This window comes from Haliotis rufescens, unplaced genomic scaffold (genome assembly GCF_023055435.1).
Source record: "Haliotis rufescens isolate VD_foot unplaced genomic scaffold, xgHalRufe1.0.p SCAF_133, whole genome shotgun sequence".
Taxonomy (NCBI): Eukaryota; Metazoa; Mollusca; class Gastropoda; order Lepetellida; family Haliotidae; genus Haliotis; species Haliotis rufescens.
In genome coordinates, this window is record NW_025963817.1 from 312,999 (window position 1) to 330,052 (window position 17,054).

At 39.8% G+C, this 17,054-nt stretch overlaps 1 protein-coding gene across 3 annotated transcripts in view; it reads right to left on the reverse strand.

Moving 5' to 3' along the window:
• Positions 1–538: 538 nt before the first annotated feature.
• The window catches only part of LOC124113229 (large neutral amino acids transporter small subunit 1-like), a 58,794-nt gene continuing 42,278 nt past the window's right edge, over positions 539–17,054 (reverse strand). For 2 of the 3 annotated variants that reach the window (XM_048394924.1, XM_048394925.1), the window contains 2 exons: positions 16,346–16,523; positions 539–11,775 (listed from right to left, as the gene is read on the reverse strand). In XM_048394924.1, the coding sequence (XP_048250881.1) occupies positions 11,699–11,775; positions 16,346–16,523 (255 nt within the window). In that variant the 3' untranslated portion in view covers positions 539–11,698. The remainder of the gene's footprint in view (positions 11,776–16,345; positions 16,524–17,054) is intronic. The other variant, XR_007220539.1, reaches the window with a different exon arrangement.

The window sequence follows — 17,054 nt, forward strand, 5'->3', positions numbered from 1 at the left end:
TTCGCATGTTTCTCTGCACGCGTACACAACAGACATAATTAAAAAATAACACGTTATTTTCTGATTGCGCAACATGTCACTGAATTGTCTGGTCGACATTCATTTGTTTACAGGCCGCCGTGGTATTGCTGTGTGGCTTTACAACAGAAACAGTTACTTACTTTTTAATGCAAATGGTAACTGGCGTGGGCTACTAGAAGTACAGGACATGCTTACCTTATTCAGGATCACCTGGTGTCACTACAGCTTTTCAGTGATCCATTCATATTGTTTTCACCACTATTTTGCCTTTTATGCCCAATGGAACAGGTTTCGGCTGATAATCGAGACTGATTGTTCTCTGGCGCTAATTCTCTTTTGACTAAAAATAGACACGCTTGACGAATACACCGCAAGGCGGCCGTATATATATTCCCGGGTGTTGGAAGAACGTTGTGGGTACATACCGGTGACATATTGACGATGGCACGAGGTACTTTGGACATCTTCTGCACTTGAATCACCATTGGCATAGCACAAAGAACATTCGGAGTAGGGCTTAAGATAAGATCATTTTATTTCCAAAAATAGAGCTGCAAACTGTACTTAATATAAACACCAACAAAACCAGTTTACAGAAATCTATCACACCGTCACCCACGCAACTACTTCTCTTCCTGCTAAGAAACGTGTCACACAAAACGGCTGGTGCAAATTGTGAATGTCCGACAACCATTTGGTGCAGAGTGGCAGGTCATCCCACACATTGCTTTGCTTTAGCAGCTAATACCAAAGCCACACATTCAATTTTAAGCTTGGGTCGATTCGAAATAAAAACATTTGTGTAACATTTCTTTTATACATTTTGGCATAAATTTGGTCTGTTTCGCGGGGGAAAGGCAATTTTGTTTATTGTGCAGGAAGTTGTTTTTTTTATCTTACCAGTGTCTGCGAAGGTTGTTCATGGTAGGTTACCACAGACTATATATATACACAACACACTAATACATAATTTGAAAAGGAAAGTTATTTTGATTTTTGTGGCACCGTTAAAGACAAAGCTACCTTTTTATGAATGTGGCTTTTGTTTCAGCTTAGATGTGATTAATTCATAACCTGAACAATAAAAAGCCTCCAACACAGAAGATCGTGTTAGCTAGATACAGTGCTAAAAATCCATTGTGGATCCCTTTAATTTGGAACCCAATGTCTATCTGTGACCCTGTGTGTGGACTACTAAGATCCGAAATGCGGACTCCATTTGAAACACCCTGAATCTGACCCTGGTATATGGGGACTGCTAAGATGTTCCTAATTACCATATACTTGTCACGTTACTTCACCTGGCAACAAAGTGTAATTAATTCCTATTTCATTATCAATTATCAACAATGGAGACTGGGTTGATTTATGAATTTCAACTTCTATATTCTGTCAATGCGATGTCTTGGTAGATGTGCAGTTCACATACTTGATGAAACCATTTGCTACTGTACATAACATCATATTGAAGTTTTGAAGTCCTTGTCTTCAGGGTGAAAAGCCTCCAAATGCCTCAAATTAAACCAGTAACAAAAAATGTTCTGATTCTCCTTACATAGTATATGGGTAAAACTTTTCTACCACTGTAATACACCACTACCTTGAGCAAAATGTCAAACTGATCTTGAACTTTCAACAAATAAGTTACTTCCGATAAGACTTATCTTAAATATTTCATAATGTGTCCCTTATGTACAATGACAGCCTTATAAATAACACTAAACAAACTTGTAACTATTTCACGAACAAACACCATGGCAACCATGGTAGTAGATTTATATCAACAACAAAACATGCTTTGTATTCAGTCTGAAAATCACACAATGATGTCAGTAATCAATCACGAACAGGTTATACATCCATTTCATTAACTGTGATGAAAATGTGACTGAAGAATTGTTTAGAAGTAGCATCACATCTGTCTGACAATAGTTGTTACATACAGATCAGTACACATTTTGTCATCAAAGGTACTGCATTTGCTGTGCCAGGGTTGTCTCCCTAAACCACACCAGGATCTGCTAATCTCCAATCACCTACTATCTGCATCCCTTCAGGAGTTTCTCCCTATAACATGATGCAACATGATATAACTGGCCTACTGTTCAAACTCACACAAAAGCTCACCTGGATAGTGTGGCATGATTTACATTGTTTTGGACAGTATTTCAGTTACCTATCTCAAATGACACAGGTGACATTCCTCACCAAGAAAAAAACGACACAAACATGTAACGGAGGGGACAAACCGAGGATGATAACCTGGTTAAGACGCGGATTTAGACTCATGACCAACAAATCCAGGTAGGGAACCTTGTCCACCGGGCCACATCAGCAATCTGTACAATAGATCCTCTTACTACTCTCCTCTAACAACCATAGCATGCTGCAGTTCATTCTGTTTTGTTGCAAAGAATTCAAGGACTTGTCCTTTTTGAGTTGTGATGTAACAGAATTCTGCACATGCAACACCAGATGTCACCTCCATTGGGTCAAACATTTAGGAGAAAAACATTGTCACTTCCTCTGGGTCAAAAACATTTAGGAGGAAAACATTGTCACTTCCATTGGGTCAAACATTTAGGAGGAAAACCATTTTCACTTCCATTGGGTCAAACATTTAGGGGGAAAACCATTTTCACTTCAATTGGGTCAAAAACATTTAGGAGGAAAAACATTGTCACTTCCTCTGGGTCAAAAACATTTAGGAGGAAAACATTGTCACGTCCTCTGGGTCAAACATTTAGGAGAAAAACATTGTCACTTCCTCTGGGTCAAACATTTAGGAGGAAAACCATTTTCACTTCCCTTTGGTCAAACATTTAGGAGGAAAACCATTTTCACTTCCCTTTGGTCAAACATTTAGGACAATAAACATCATCACATCCACTGAGAAAAAGAGATTGATAAAACATTGCTACTTCCATTTGGTCCAACACTTACTGGGGAAAACATTGTCACTTCCATTTGGTCCAACATTTACAGGGGAAAACATTGTGACTTCCATCTGGTCTAACATTTAGGATACAAACATTGTCACTTCCATAGAATAAATGTTAAGGAGAAAAACGACATGTTTTATTGAGTATTTCATGCCTGAATTTTCATAAGAACCAGTGTTAAGCTTTCCGCACCTCAAACACTCAAAAAAAAAACCAAATCACCAAAAAAACTAATTTTCAACATCATAAAAACAAACGGGTTGCAGTAATATTCCTAAGCACTCTCTTCCTGTGTGTTATAAAACAAGTGTCACTCAGGAATACCATGACGTCTTGCCAGAATGGATGATGTCATTGCTTCCATGGCCCCTGAACCCAAAGTGCTCTGACAATACTATTCAATATGTAATGAAAGCACTACTCGTGTTCCTTTGTCAGATGACCCTTTTTTAAACTAAGAACTCAGAAATGAAACAATACTGCCCAAGAACGTATGAGCGAGTGTGTTGGGTTTTACACCACTTTTAACTTTCTTCCAGTTATATCACAGTGTCCCAGCTTAATGTGGGAGGACATCCCCAAGTGATGCAGGTTTCAGATGCTTTCCTCTTTGCTGAAACCATCAAGCACAGTATGGTGCTGACAAACCTGGAAACATCATCAAGGAATTGCGGCATCTTGGATGATTAGGCCCCAAGCCCCCGAAGAGAGTATAAACAAGAGTTTGCCACTACATGGCTATATCCCCCGCCCCTGTTGCAGAATTTATGACATAATTAAATCTAAACAAACCCTAACCTTTTTTAACCGAGGTGGAACTTGTCATGGAAATTGTAAAAAATAAAAATTAATAAAATTTATAAATAGTAAATTGCACCAGTTCGGCATGTACCTGACAGAACTGCAAAGTTTCATGAAAAAATATTGAATGGTTTCTGAGTTATGCTCCGGAAACAAAACGTGACGGACGGACGGATGAAGCCCGTTTCTATATCCAACTTTGTTGGGCAGGGGATAACAATGAAAAGTTTCAAATCCCAGATAACAACATTTATCAACCATTTTTCAACACGCTCAAATCATTTTCACAATTTTAAATATCTGAGATGGGTCATATGCACTTTAGAAGGTTATTTAAAAACATTTTACATATGATACATATACACATGTAACTATGAGACCATGACAAATGATATAAATACAAAATATAGCAGAACATATTCTCACAAATGCATGAAGTAAATACATACAGACAGAACATGACTGTGTATGGTGAAGGTAAAGGAAATATCTACACAATGAACTCAATCTACCCTATTCTATGCATTAAGCGCCCTGCTCCCCAAAACACCCAACAACAACAAGTAATTATCAATATAACACATGGAGAATGTCTCAGAAATTATCACTGATTGAAACTGAAATACCTTCTATAAGTGCTGTTTGCTGGAAGGGCACTTTTAGAAATTATATCATATGAAGCAGTGATAAATGTTATTTCTCCCTGGACATGAAAATGGAAAATGGAAAATAGACTTTTCATCAATCTGATTGAAATGGGAAAGGGTTGGTTGGTTGGTTGGTTGTTTAACGCTGCACTCGGCAATATTCCAGCTATATGATGGCGGTCTGTAAATAATCGTTTCTGGACCAGACAATCCAGTGATTGATATCATGAGCATCAATCCTCGCAATGTGGAATCGATGACATACATCAACCAAGTCAGCGAGCCTGACCACCCAACCCCATTAGTCGCCTTTTACGGAAATCAGGTCCAAATTCAGAAGTTTGCCCTTTTTGTCACATATATTTCTAAACTACGATTCTATGCACAGTCCAAACAAAATCACGTGAGGAACTCAACATTCTGTTCATAAACTGCCATGCAGGTTTCAGAAATGCGTATCATAAACTTTTCGAAGTTTAAATCCAAGGTGCTAGCGTGATTTGATGCACTTCACGAAGTAAGACCTGTTTTATTACAATATAGATCTTGATCATCGATCACATTGTCTCCCCTGGGTGCCGCCATTTTATTTGAAGCAAATGCAGTTGGTATGAGAGGTGGAATCTGATTGGTCAAAAGGAGGGACATAGAAGAGACATAAGCGTAATAGCCACTGGTGGCTACGATCAAACCAAGAAATTCTGGCCCAGAAGGCAATGATGGAAACTGGACTTTTACAGTCAATTAACTCTCTTGCCTCGAGAAGATGATTTCCAAATGGCACATCTAGACATCCTTTTGAATGCCCTGTTACACTCTTGAAGGTACAACCCCTGTCTTATAAGCATCTTGTCCTGAAGCAATCAGAAGCGACAGTCGGAACAAAGTGCAAGAGGTAGTCTTCTTGAACTACTTTGAAAACTATTATCACCCTTGGCGCTTACTACATAGAATATGGTATATACATGACAATGCTATGTGCCAATACCTCATGTCTTACTCGCAAATATATAGATAAAACAAAACAATGTAAAAGAATGCATTGAAGGATAATGGGTGTCTAGACTAGCAATACTACGTATCACACCATCAGTGTTGTACCAATACACAACTGAGACATTCAGGTTCATGATGCCAGAAAGGGGCTGACCACTTGATATGCTTCGAGTTAATGAGGAAATTGTCTTCAGGTCTTAAAATACATAATGAAGCATTCACTGGACATGCTGAAAATTCTGAGAAATATTGTATTGTGGGTCCTGGGAAAAATAATGGTCTTTTCAAGTGAAAATTATTCCGTCTCAAATACAAATCCCAGACGGACATTTAGACCGACTCAACCATTGTTCAGATAAATAAAAAAGTTACACACGTAAACTACCTTGTTAGAAAGTACAATGTTGTTTCAGAATAAGAAATTTCACAATCGTTTGAAATTTGACATGCTACCATGTTCACAATATATGCACACATAAACAATTTGACCTCATTTCTATATTTATCGGATCATGAATTCATGCTCAGCTGGTTTATTGCATTGATAACATAATCCATTGTATGATAATGAGTAATGAGAAAATTTCTAAGAGTTGATAAATAAATGAGGCAGTGCATGTCTCTTACATTTGAGACAGCAATGACTTACATTTCAAGACCATAAGCTCATTTTCAAATATATTAAAAATATCTTAATGAATTGGGCAGCTTTTTATGAAACGATTCGAACATTTAGCCTACAGTGCCTACAAAACCACATCACAATCACAAGGCATTTTTTGAATTTGCTTAAATCACAAAATTAATCTGTGTTGTCATGGAAACAATTTTTTGCTGCATGAGTAAAATTGCAGTGATATGAAGTAGGTTCCTTCTGAACTTGATGCTACATGGAAGCGTTTTTACTGTTATGATGGTGTTGAAGTGATTTTGTCATGATCATATACAAGTATTTATTTCTTACATAAAAGAGCCAGCACAAATTTTTGACATGGAGATAAACAAGGTATTCTTATATGGCTGTTTGTAGACATGGTGTAGGATACCTATCAATATATATTTCTGCTGTTGCTATCCACTGAACTAGACATGAATACAATCCAACTGAGCTGTGGTATTTTCATGAATGACTTAACTGTGGAGAGAGTGAGTGAGTGAATGAGTTGAGTTGAAAGCTGCTGTGAACAGTTTTTAGGTCATCTGACAGTGTGACAGCTCCTTGTGTGTGTGTTTAAAAAAAATACCAAATGACACATTAGGTTAAAAAAATATAGGAATTGGTTCGTCAGAGCCACTAGTACAATTACGTGCTGGCAAAACAAGAAACATAATAATTCCAAAGAATCTTGGATTTGATCCCACAATTAGCTGATCCAGGAACAACCAGGGGACATAACCCCATGAGTACAGTGTAGTGCTCAGAAACCAAGCATCATAATTTGGAAAAAACTGGGATTTGATCCCACAATTAGCCTATCCTGGCACGACGAAGGGACATAACCCCATGAGTGCAGGTATAGTGCTGAAACATCAGGGATTGCAATTTGAAAGAATTTGGGATTTGATCCCACAACTAGTTGATCCTGGCCCAACTAAGGGACATAACTGTACAACATACTACACAAAGAGTTGTGACACCACAGACAACTGTCAGCCTATTCTATCTACCATAACTCAGTTGAGTTGGTTACGAAACTTTCACAAAGTCATACAGGATAACGATTGAGCAAACGACTGAATAGGGTATAAAACAAAGTGAACAAATGACAACTACATCACAACAGCCTTTAAATAACTGAATCTTGACCAGACAAACCAGAGGTTGATATCATGAGCAGTCTTCACACCAACCAGGTATATGACACAAGTCACGGTCTGATTTTAGTTGTTTCTACAAGCATTGTGCTATTGGAGCCCATTCTACCAATGGATCCCTATGGGACGGCAAATAACATACAAGCAAAATACTGTCATTGTGTCACGATGTCATCACCAGCACTAGACAATGCTAGAAGCAGCCATCAAGAAGGATGTCAAGGCAATGGATAACCCAAGCCATACTCCAACAAGCTGCAAATATACACACAACATAAAATAATACATACATAGCCATACATGACAGTAAAGGCACGTCCCTACAAGATGCACAGGTGCTAAAGACACTATGGCACGCAGTTGGAAATAATAATATTCACAAGTAACACCATGGCCTAAAATAAGTCCTCTCTAAAATATACACGCAAATACAATAAGTTCCTAGGATAACACAAGAGTGGGGTTGGTTTAACACTGCTTTGAGTGAGTGAGTGAGTGAGTTGGGTTTAACGCCGCTTTTAACAGTATTCCAGTTATATCACGGCGTGTCAGCTTAATGTGGGAGGAAAGCCCGAAATGATGCAGGTCTCAGACGTTTACCACTTCGGTGAAACCCACGAGCACGGGTATGGTGCTGACAAACCTAGAAACATAATCAGGGCGAACCGGGATTCGAACCCACAATCATAGGTTTCTGGTGTGCCCAAGGGACGCAAATCTGCACAGCGAATCGCAGCGCCTTAGACGACTGGGCCACCCGTGCCCCCAACACTGCTTTGACCAGTTAGTGGTGACATATCTGAAAGGCAGTTAGAGTAAGCAGTGGTACAGTCTAATGTAGTACCAAGACAATCTGACATCTTCTTTCAGTCTCCTTTGTCATGATGCCAACATGGTGAATGGGTGGGAAGCCACATCAATTATATAGATGTTGTCAGGGTCGAGCTGAAGATATCTTCCTGAAAACCTCTTGAATTGATGGAATAAACAAGAAAGAAAAAAGATGTCTAATATTTTCTTGTTTTCTATAATATACAGCATCTTTTATTACTATTTCACATCTGAAAACTTTAGCAAAGACTTGAGGAAATAATTAGTCGAAGTCTTCAAACTATCTACAAATAGTTTCATCCTATCACAGATTTCTTACAGATTCAGTGTTTTAATGGGATTATTGTACCACTATGACCAAATCTGACAACTTTCAAATAATAAACAAATGACTGGCTTTTTTTCATAAAAATATAACCTTAATGAATACTGTGCTTGTTAGTTTTTGGCAGAATTTGAGTGGGTGAGTGAGGAATGAAATAGTGGGTGGGAGGGTTGGTGAGTGAGTGAGGAATGAAATAGTGGGTGAGAGGGTTGGTGAGTGAGTGAGGAATGAAATAGTGGGTGGGAGGGTTGGTGAGTGGGTGAGGAATGAAATAGTGGGTGGGAGGGTTGGTGAGTGAGTGAGTGGGTGAGGAATGAAATAGTGGGTGGGAGGGTTGGTGAGTGAGTGAGTGAGTGGGTGAGTGAGCAATGAAATAGTGGGTGGGAGGGTTGGTGAGTGAGTGAGTGAGTGAGTGAGTGAGGAATGAAATAGTGGGTGGGAGGGTTGGTGAGTGAGTGAGTGAGTGGGTGAGTGAGGAATGAAATAGTGGGTGGGAGGGTTGGTGAGTGAGTGGGTGAGTGAGGAATGAAATAGTGGGTGGGAGGGTTGGTGAGTGAGTGAGTGGGTGAGTGAGGAATGAAATAGTGGGTTCGAGGGTTGGTGAGTGAGTGAGTGAGCGAGTGCATTTGGTTTAATGCCATCTTGTCATATTTCAGTTCTGTCCCATGATGTGAGGCAGGGTTCAAATGTTTACCACTTTGGTGAAGCCCACAAGTACATATATATGGTGCTGACAACCCTAAAAGCAACATGAGGATGAATCAGGGATTTGAACTCTGTACAGTGAATTCCAGTGCCACCCCTATCCATTTCATATACATCTGGAGCATAATTTCCTGTTCACACTGACTAGGTCAACTCTCTCAATGCCACTGGGATGGAAATTATAACCTTCAGTGATGATGATAGTAGACATAATTTCCTGTTCACACTGACTAGGTCAACTCTCTAAATGCCACTGGGATGGAAATTATAACCTTCAGTGATGATGACAACAGTAGACATGGTGACTGTGTCGTCATGGCAACACTGAAGCATTATGGGGCAGTGAAGTCAGGTAGAAATGTATCTTGATCACTAGTCGTTATGATGTAAAACATTTTGGAATACCAAAACCCACTCTCACCAATCAATCACAGCACCTCGACTGTCATACGTACATGTCCAACTGTGGAGGTTAAGATCGTCGTAGTGTTAAGATCGTCGTAGTGTTAAGATCGTCGTAGTGTTAAGATCATCATAGTGTTAAGATCGTCGTAGTGTTAAGATTGTCATAGTGTTAAGATCGTCGTAGTGTTAAGATCGTCATAGTGTTAAGATCGTCGTAGTGTTAAGATCGTCATAGTGTTAAGATCATCTTGTGCAAGTGGACCCTGCCATACTGAATTTTGATCGGGTTATACGACTAGAACCAGTACCTTACACTAAAAGCCATGTCATGGAATCATTCTAATCAGATTAAAATTCAGCAAATCATTTCACACTAGGCCTCCTTCCACGATATAAGTGTGGCAGAAAGCCTATTGTCAATCAACCCCAGTACTTTAACAGGCGAGACAAATGCAGGGCCAAACATAAAGTAAGCCGATAAGTTTTCTAGGGATTGATTTCCAGTACCAACAATAACGGACGGTTTTGATGTCACGGATAGTACAGGTACATGACTGTAAGCTGATGAAAAGCTACACTTAAACCATTGCAATTGTACAGTTATTCAATAAGGCTTAAAAAAAAAGAAAGAATTGGTTCTCAGGCAATGACCATGGGGTCTTTTTTTATAATGTTTGCTTGTTTAAGCTAATATGTAACCAAACAAACAGTTGTGTACCATCAACCTGGGAAACGGACTCCCTACATAAAGTAGCATACAAACTCCCATTGCCATCATAACCATAAACACGAGATGCACAGGAAAGCAGAGTGCATGTAAAATGAAGTAACTGTGTGCTATATTGGATTGCTTTGTTTTTGAGTATTAGGAAAATTTTTTTTCTTTTTAAAATGGAAATAAAAACGAAACATGCCGCAGACTTTACGATGATGCAGGCGGCGCCTGAGAACAAGACTGTTATTTTTTGGGGCCTAAATTCTACATGTTTGCTATGTATGTATGAGACGACGTCAATGTTTTCTAATTAAAAGAATGGACATGATTCAAACATGTTAAAAGCTAAGAAAAAATAAATATATGGTCATAAAAGATTCAAAGGTGAATTAAAACAACATGGAAGAACAGGAACAGGAACATTGTGAAGGAACATGGACAGTGGTGGTTACTGGAATCACAGGGATGTGTGCACAATACAACTGAGGCATGGTGACAACAGACTGTCCTTGCAATGTTCCCAGTTGTCACACACTCTCAGTACAAATGCCAAACACACTCACCCTGATGCCACAGTCACAGTGACACACTAGAGCTCACTTGAAATGCTCACAAATCAATTAAGGCACAGAAAAAACATGGAAATATTCAACTTTTTAAACATGACATAGTCAGTGAAAGGAACATCAAAGATCCATAACTCACACTGTCAAATTTCAGAACTGGGGTTGTTTATGTAGCACTCTAAACAACATGGCGGCCAATTGGTAAAAATAGTTCGAACTACTTCAGCGCTGAATTGAATGCAATGACGTACAAATAAGCCTCACCTCTTTATTGGTCCTCTAATCCAATAAGCACAAGTCACCTTAACCAAGCCATCGCAGTTGTTATAACTGGGATTGTATTATTTCCATTTGGATATCTACTGACATTTGATGCAGATTTAGGGCCGAATGTCTGCCTCTAGGTCTAGATTAACCCCCGTAGAATGCCAATAAACAATTTAACCATTGATGTCAATAGCAGGAGAGATGTTATGTGGGTCTACACACTACATAAATTGTAAAGCTCCGTGAAATTTATATCTGAGGTTTACTTTGAGCTTCACAAGAAGTATTCTGTTGGTTGATCCAATGAAAGCTTGGTACCAGAACTAAAGCTTCTACTAGCACCGAGTGACCCTTGGGTCAGTTACCCCACATATTCTGCTGTGTATTTCTTGAATTGTTTTAGTCTGATATCTTCAACACAAAATGTAACGTTTAACTAATTGAACTGATGCAAAACATGTGCAAATTAATGAACATTATCTTCAACCTACACTTCAGATTTTGAACGGTTATCTTCCTCCAAGAGAAACCAAAGATGCAGCTGATATGACTGCCTGTAGACCAAAGTGGGCCCGGTTCATTTACACAGCAGGGGAGGCTACTCTTGGTACAATCTCATAAAAAGGGAGATTACTCCAAATCTCGGTTCACAGAAGGGGAGGTTACTCCCATTCCACTTCATCTGGGTTGTCTGGTGGTATGACCAGGAACAGTCTTTGAAAGAACTTGTTGATAGAATCTGAAACAGACAGCAGTTGTTGACATCAATGGCAATGAAATATTAAGATAAGAATCATATTAACTCAACAAATGGCTATGATTTAGTGATTATGGTTTAACGCCGCTTGTAGCAATATTCCAGCAATATCACAGCAGGGGACATCAGAAATGGGCTTCACACATTGTACCCATGCTGGGAATCGAACCCGGGTCTTTGGTGTGATGAGCGAATGCTTTAACCACTAGGCCACCCAACCGCCCCAAAATGGCTGTGAAATCTTAAGGTCTAGAATGGAACAAAAGCATGGGCAATGGACACCAACTTGACACTGATCAGATCACTATCATCTTAAATGAAGTTAACTAAACGCAATGGACTGAGGCCATTTTCTGTTTGATTATTTGTTTATTTGACCCACACAGACCGACATTCCAGAAATATGATGGGAGGCTGTATATCAATGAGACAGTCCAATGACTGATATTATGAGCAACAATCAACACAGTGGGGGTACGATTACACGCAATCAACCATGTCACCGAGCCCTACCACTCCATCCGAAGTCATCTCGTATGACAAGACAGGTTGCTCGGGACCATTCCAACCCAGAGTCCCCCACACGGGTGGCCTTTTCTACATTTGCAGCATAAGTCAGCACAGAGAATGCCTGTGCTTATCGATCTGCACTGGCTCCAAGTAGAAGCCCGAATACAGTACAAGATCCTGACCTATATGTACCACTGCTACAACCAGTCAGTAACTTCCTACTTCTATGACCTTAATGCAACAGTGCTAAAACCAGTCAGCAACTTCCTACTTCTCTGACCTTAATGTACCAGTGCTACAACCAGTCAGCAACTTCCTACTTCTATGACCTTAATGTACCACTGCTACAACCAGTCAGCAACTTCCTACTTCTCTGACCTTAAAGTACCACTGCTGCAACCAGTCAGCAACTTCCTACTTCTCTGACCTTAATGTACCACTGCTACAACCAGTCAGCAACTTCCTACTTCTATGACCTATATGTACCACTGCTACAACCAGTCAGCAACTTCCTACTTCTCTGACCTTAATGTACCACTGCTACAACCAGTCAGCAACTTCCTACTTCTCTGACTTTAATGTACCACTGCTACAACCAGTCAGCAACTTCCTACTTCTATGACCTATATGTACCACTGCTACAACCAGTCAGCAACTTCCTACTTCTCTGACCTTAATGTACCACTGCTACAACCAGTCAGCAACTTCCTACTTCTCTGACCTTAATGTACCACTGCTGCAACCAGTCAGCAACTTCCTACTTCTCTGACCTTAATGTACCACTGCTACAACCAGTCAGCAACTTCCTACTTCTCTGACCTTAACTCTTTCAACACCAGTCAACCAGAAGTGTTTACTGCTGGGACACCGAGTTCCCAGAGGCTCTAGTGTGATAGATGAAGCCAACATTTATCAAAGAAAATACCTGCTTGTAAAATATAATTGCTACTACATGTTATACACCATTTGAAAGGTCTGATCCTATGGTTTATAAATATGAAAGTTATGTTTTTCACATTATTTAAAATAATGCATTTACAACTTAATTAAATTCGTTGTAAATAAAAAATGTACGCTTACACGTTGTTAACATCCAGATTAAGGACCAAGGAAGCGAAAACTTGACGATTTTCGGCAAATATATGATTTCATAATATCCACGTACCTATTTCTATTTTATTTTCATTGTTTACGTTATTGGAAAATCATTTTAAAAAGAATTATAATATAGTCTCTGTCATCACCCATTTCCCGATAACAGCGACTGTCCGCTCAGTAAAATGAAGAAATACCCCCGTTTTTGAGGTTTCGTATGAATAACACGTTCGTCGAAGAATGGCATATGACACATCGCTGGAAAGCTTATTCCTTCATCTACACGCTCGTAACATCGACTGGTTTTTTTCCGTAGTTATAACAAGCGATTTCATTGGATTAAAATTGGTTTCTAATGACGCTTTCTTGCTGAAATCTGCTACAAGTTTCGTGATTGGTCAATTTTGAGCACGTGACCTAAGACAGCCAATCAAATTACAGCTGTGATACCAAGCTCGTGTTCGATAAATTACAGAAGTTTGCGAAAGAATTTTGTTAAATCGTGTTATTCTGAACGTTTTGAGCAGGAAATCACGATATATATTAAAAATATGGAACTTCGTGAATGTATCGTGCTAGGTTACGAGCTGTGACAAAGATTTTTCATGCATATATTTTTGCATTAAACATCGTGTCCGAGCCGAGAATTCAAGGCGACGAAAGCCGAGATGTCATTTGACTTACATTACACGCGATCGCACGAAAAGATGAAAATAATAACTTAGATGTAAGTTTGATTACTTTTAGATATATTTTTGTTGATTTTATATATTACTTTGTATAATATATTTAAAGATTTGTTTAAAACGTCTTTATTTTCCTCTTTGACGTGTTCAATGTGGACCCCTTGTCGAAATGTGTGTCCGAGAATTTTATTTTCAATAACATCGCGGGAAATAGTGAATAATTTTTTAATTTAACGATAAAAAATGTTAAATTGAAATGGAATATGTATTTCAGACATTGTGAAATGTGATAGATTTAATAAATGAATGATATTACAGGTAGGTCCATAAAAATATAGTACTATTTTGACGTGACTACGGCTTGGCCGGATAACCGGCCTGCGGTGTCTGGGGACTCGATGCTTCTTGGCCGGATAACCGGCCTACGGTGTTGAAAGAGTTAATGTACCACTGCTGCAACCAGTCAGCAACTTCCTACTTCTCTGACCTTAAAGTACCACTGCTGCAACCAGTCAGCAACTTCCTACTTCTCTGACCTTAATGTACCACTGCTACAACCAGGCAGCAACTTCCTACTTCTATGACCTTAATGTACCACTGCTACAACCAGTCAGCAACTTCCTACTTCTCTGACCTTAATGTACCACTGCTACAACCAGTCAGCAACTTCCTACTTCTCTGACCTTAATGTACCAGTGCTACAACCAGTCAGCAACTTCCTACTTCTCTGACCTTAATGTACCACTGCTGCAACCAGTCAGCAACTTCCTACTTCTCTGACCTTAATGTACCACTGCTACAACCAGTCAGCAACTTCCTACTTCTATGACCTTAATGTACCACTGCTACAACCAGTCAGCAACTTCCTACTTCTATGACCTTAAAGTACCACTGCTGCAACCAGTCAGCAACTTCCTACTTCTCTGACCTTAATGTACCACTGCTACAACCAGTCAGCAACTTCCTACTTCTATGACCTTAATGTACCACTGCTACAACCAGTCAGCAACTTCCTACTTCTCTGACCTTAATGTACCACTGCTGCAACCAGTCAGCAACTTCCTACTTCTCTGACTTTAATGTACCACTGCTACAACCAGTCAGCAACTTCCTACTTCTCTGACCTTAATGTACCAGTGCTACAACCAGTCAGCAACTTCCTACTTCTCTGACCTTAATGTACCACTGCTACAACCAGTCAGCAACTTCCTACTTCTATGACCTTAATGTACAAGTGCTGCAACCAGTCAGCAACTTCCTACTTTTCTGACTTTAATGTACCACTGCTACAACCAGTCAGCAACTTCCTACTTCTCTGACCTTAATGTACCACTGCTACAACCAGTCAGCAACTTCCTACTTCTCTGACCTTAATGTACCACTGCTACAACCAGTCAGCAACTTCCTACTTCTCTGACCTTAATGTACCACTGCTACAACCAGTCAGCAACTTCCTACTTCTCTGACCTTAATGTACCACTGCTACAACCAGTCAGCAACTTCCTTCTTCTCTGACCTTAATGTACCACTGCTACAACCAGTCAGCAACTTCCTACTTCTCTGACCTTAATGTACCACTGCTACAACCAGTCAGCAACTTTCTACTTCTCTGACCTTAATGTACCACTGCTACAACCAGTCAGCAACTTCCTACTTCTCTGACTTATCCGGGTATATCAACCATCCAGCTCAAGACATTCCTGTTCAGCCTCTCAAATCTAAAATCAACACCAACTGCCAGAACTATTTGTCTTGTATCTATGACCTTGTATCAGCAGAGTTTTTAGCTATTTTATGTAGCACTCTGAGCATTCACCCAGTGTATGGAATTAAGCAAATAACAATTGTACATATTATTATTTTTTTTTTTTTTTTTTTTTTAGCCTTATAATAATAAATATAATAATAGTATTAATAGTCTTGGTTCTAGCATCAATGTAAAGTCTGCTGCACGTTTCATTTTTATTTCCATTTTTAAACTTAAAAACAATGCGATCCAATATAGCACACAGTTACTTCCCTTTACACTCACACTGCTTTACTGCCCATCTTGTGTCATGGTCACGGCAGCAATAGGAGTTTGTATGCTTGTTTAAATAGGGAGACCCTTTCCCAGGTTGATGGTACACAACTGTTCATTTGGTTACATACTAGTTTAAACAAGCAAAGAAAAAACAAACAATTACACCGTCTGCCCAGACTGTATTTTCAAAAGTCATTGCCTGAGATCCAATTCTTATATTTTTTTAAGCCAAACTTACTGATCTTGGTCTGCAGCTCCCGCGGTTTGTTCTGCCACCTGTTGCCAATCACATAGAAGACTGAGCCAAAGAGAATGAGGCCCAGTGCCATCAAGCTTTCAGAGGGCTTCTGGTAGAATGTGAGCACCACGATGGCCAAACTGATGACACTCAGGGCTATTGGCAGCGCAACTGGTACCTGAAATCAGGGGAGTGAGTGAGTGAGTTGGGTTTGACGCCGCTTTTAACAGTATTCCAGTTATATCACAGCGTGTCAGGGGAGGAAAGCACGAAGTGATGCAGGTCTTAAAGAACATCTCCAACGAGGGGAGAAAACCCATGAGATTAAGAGTGAGTGAGTGAGTTGGGTTTTATCGCGTCTTTTAACAGTATTCAAGTTATATCACTGTGTGTCAGCTTAATGTGGGAGGAAAGCCCGAAGTGATGCAGGTCTCAGATGTTTACCACCTCGCTGAAACCCACGATCACGGGCATGGTGCTGACACACCCAGAAACATAATCGGGGCGAACCAGGATTTGAACCCACAATCATAGGTTTCTGGCGTGCCCAAGGGACGCAACTCTGCACAGCGAATTGCGGCACCTTAGACGGCTGGGCCCCCCGTGGCCCCTGGAATCAGAGGAAGCAGTATCAGAAATGGCATTCAGCATACGTGACCCACCAGGAGGAAAGGGACCTTAAGGGTGCTAGGATACAATTGTGCTTTGA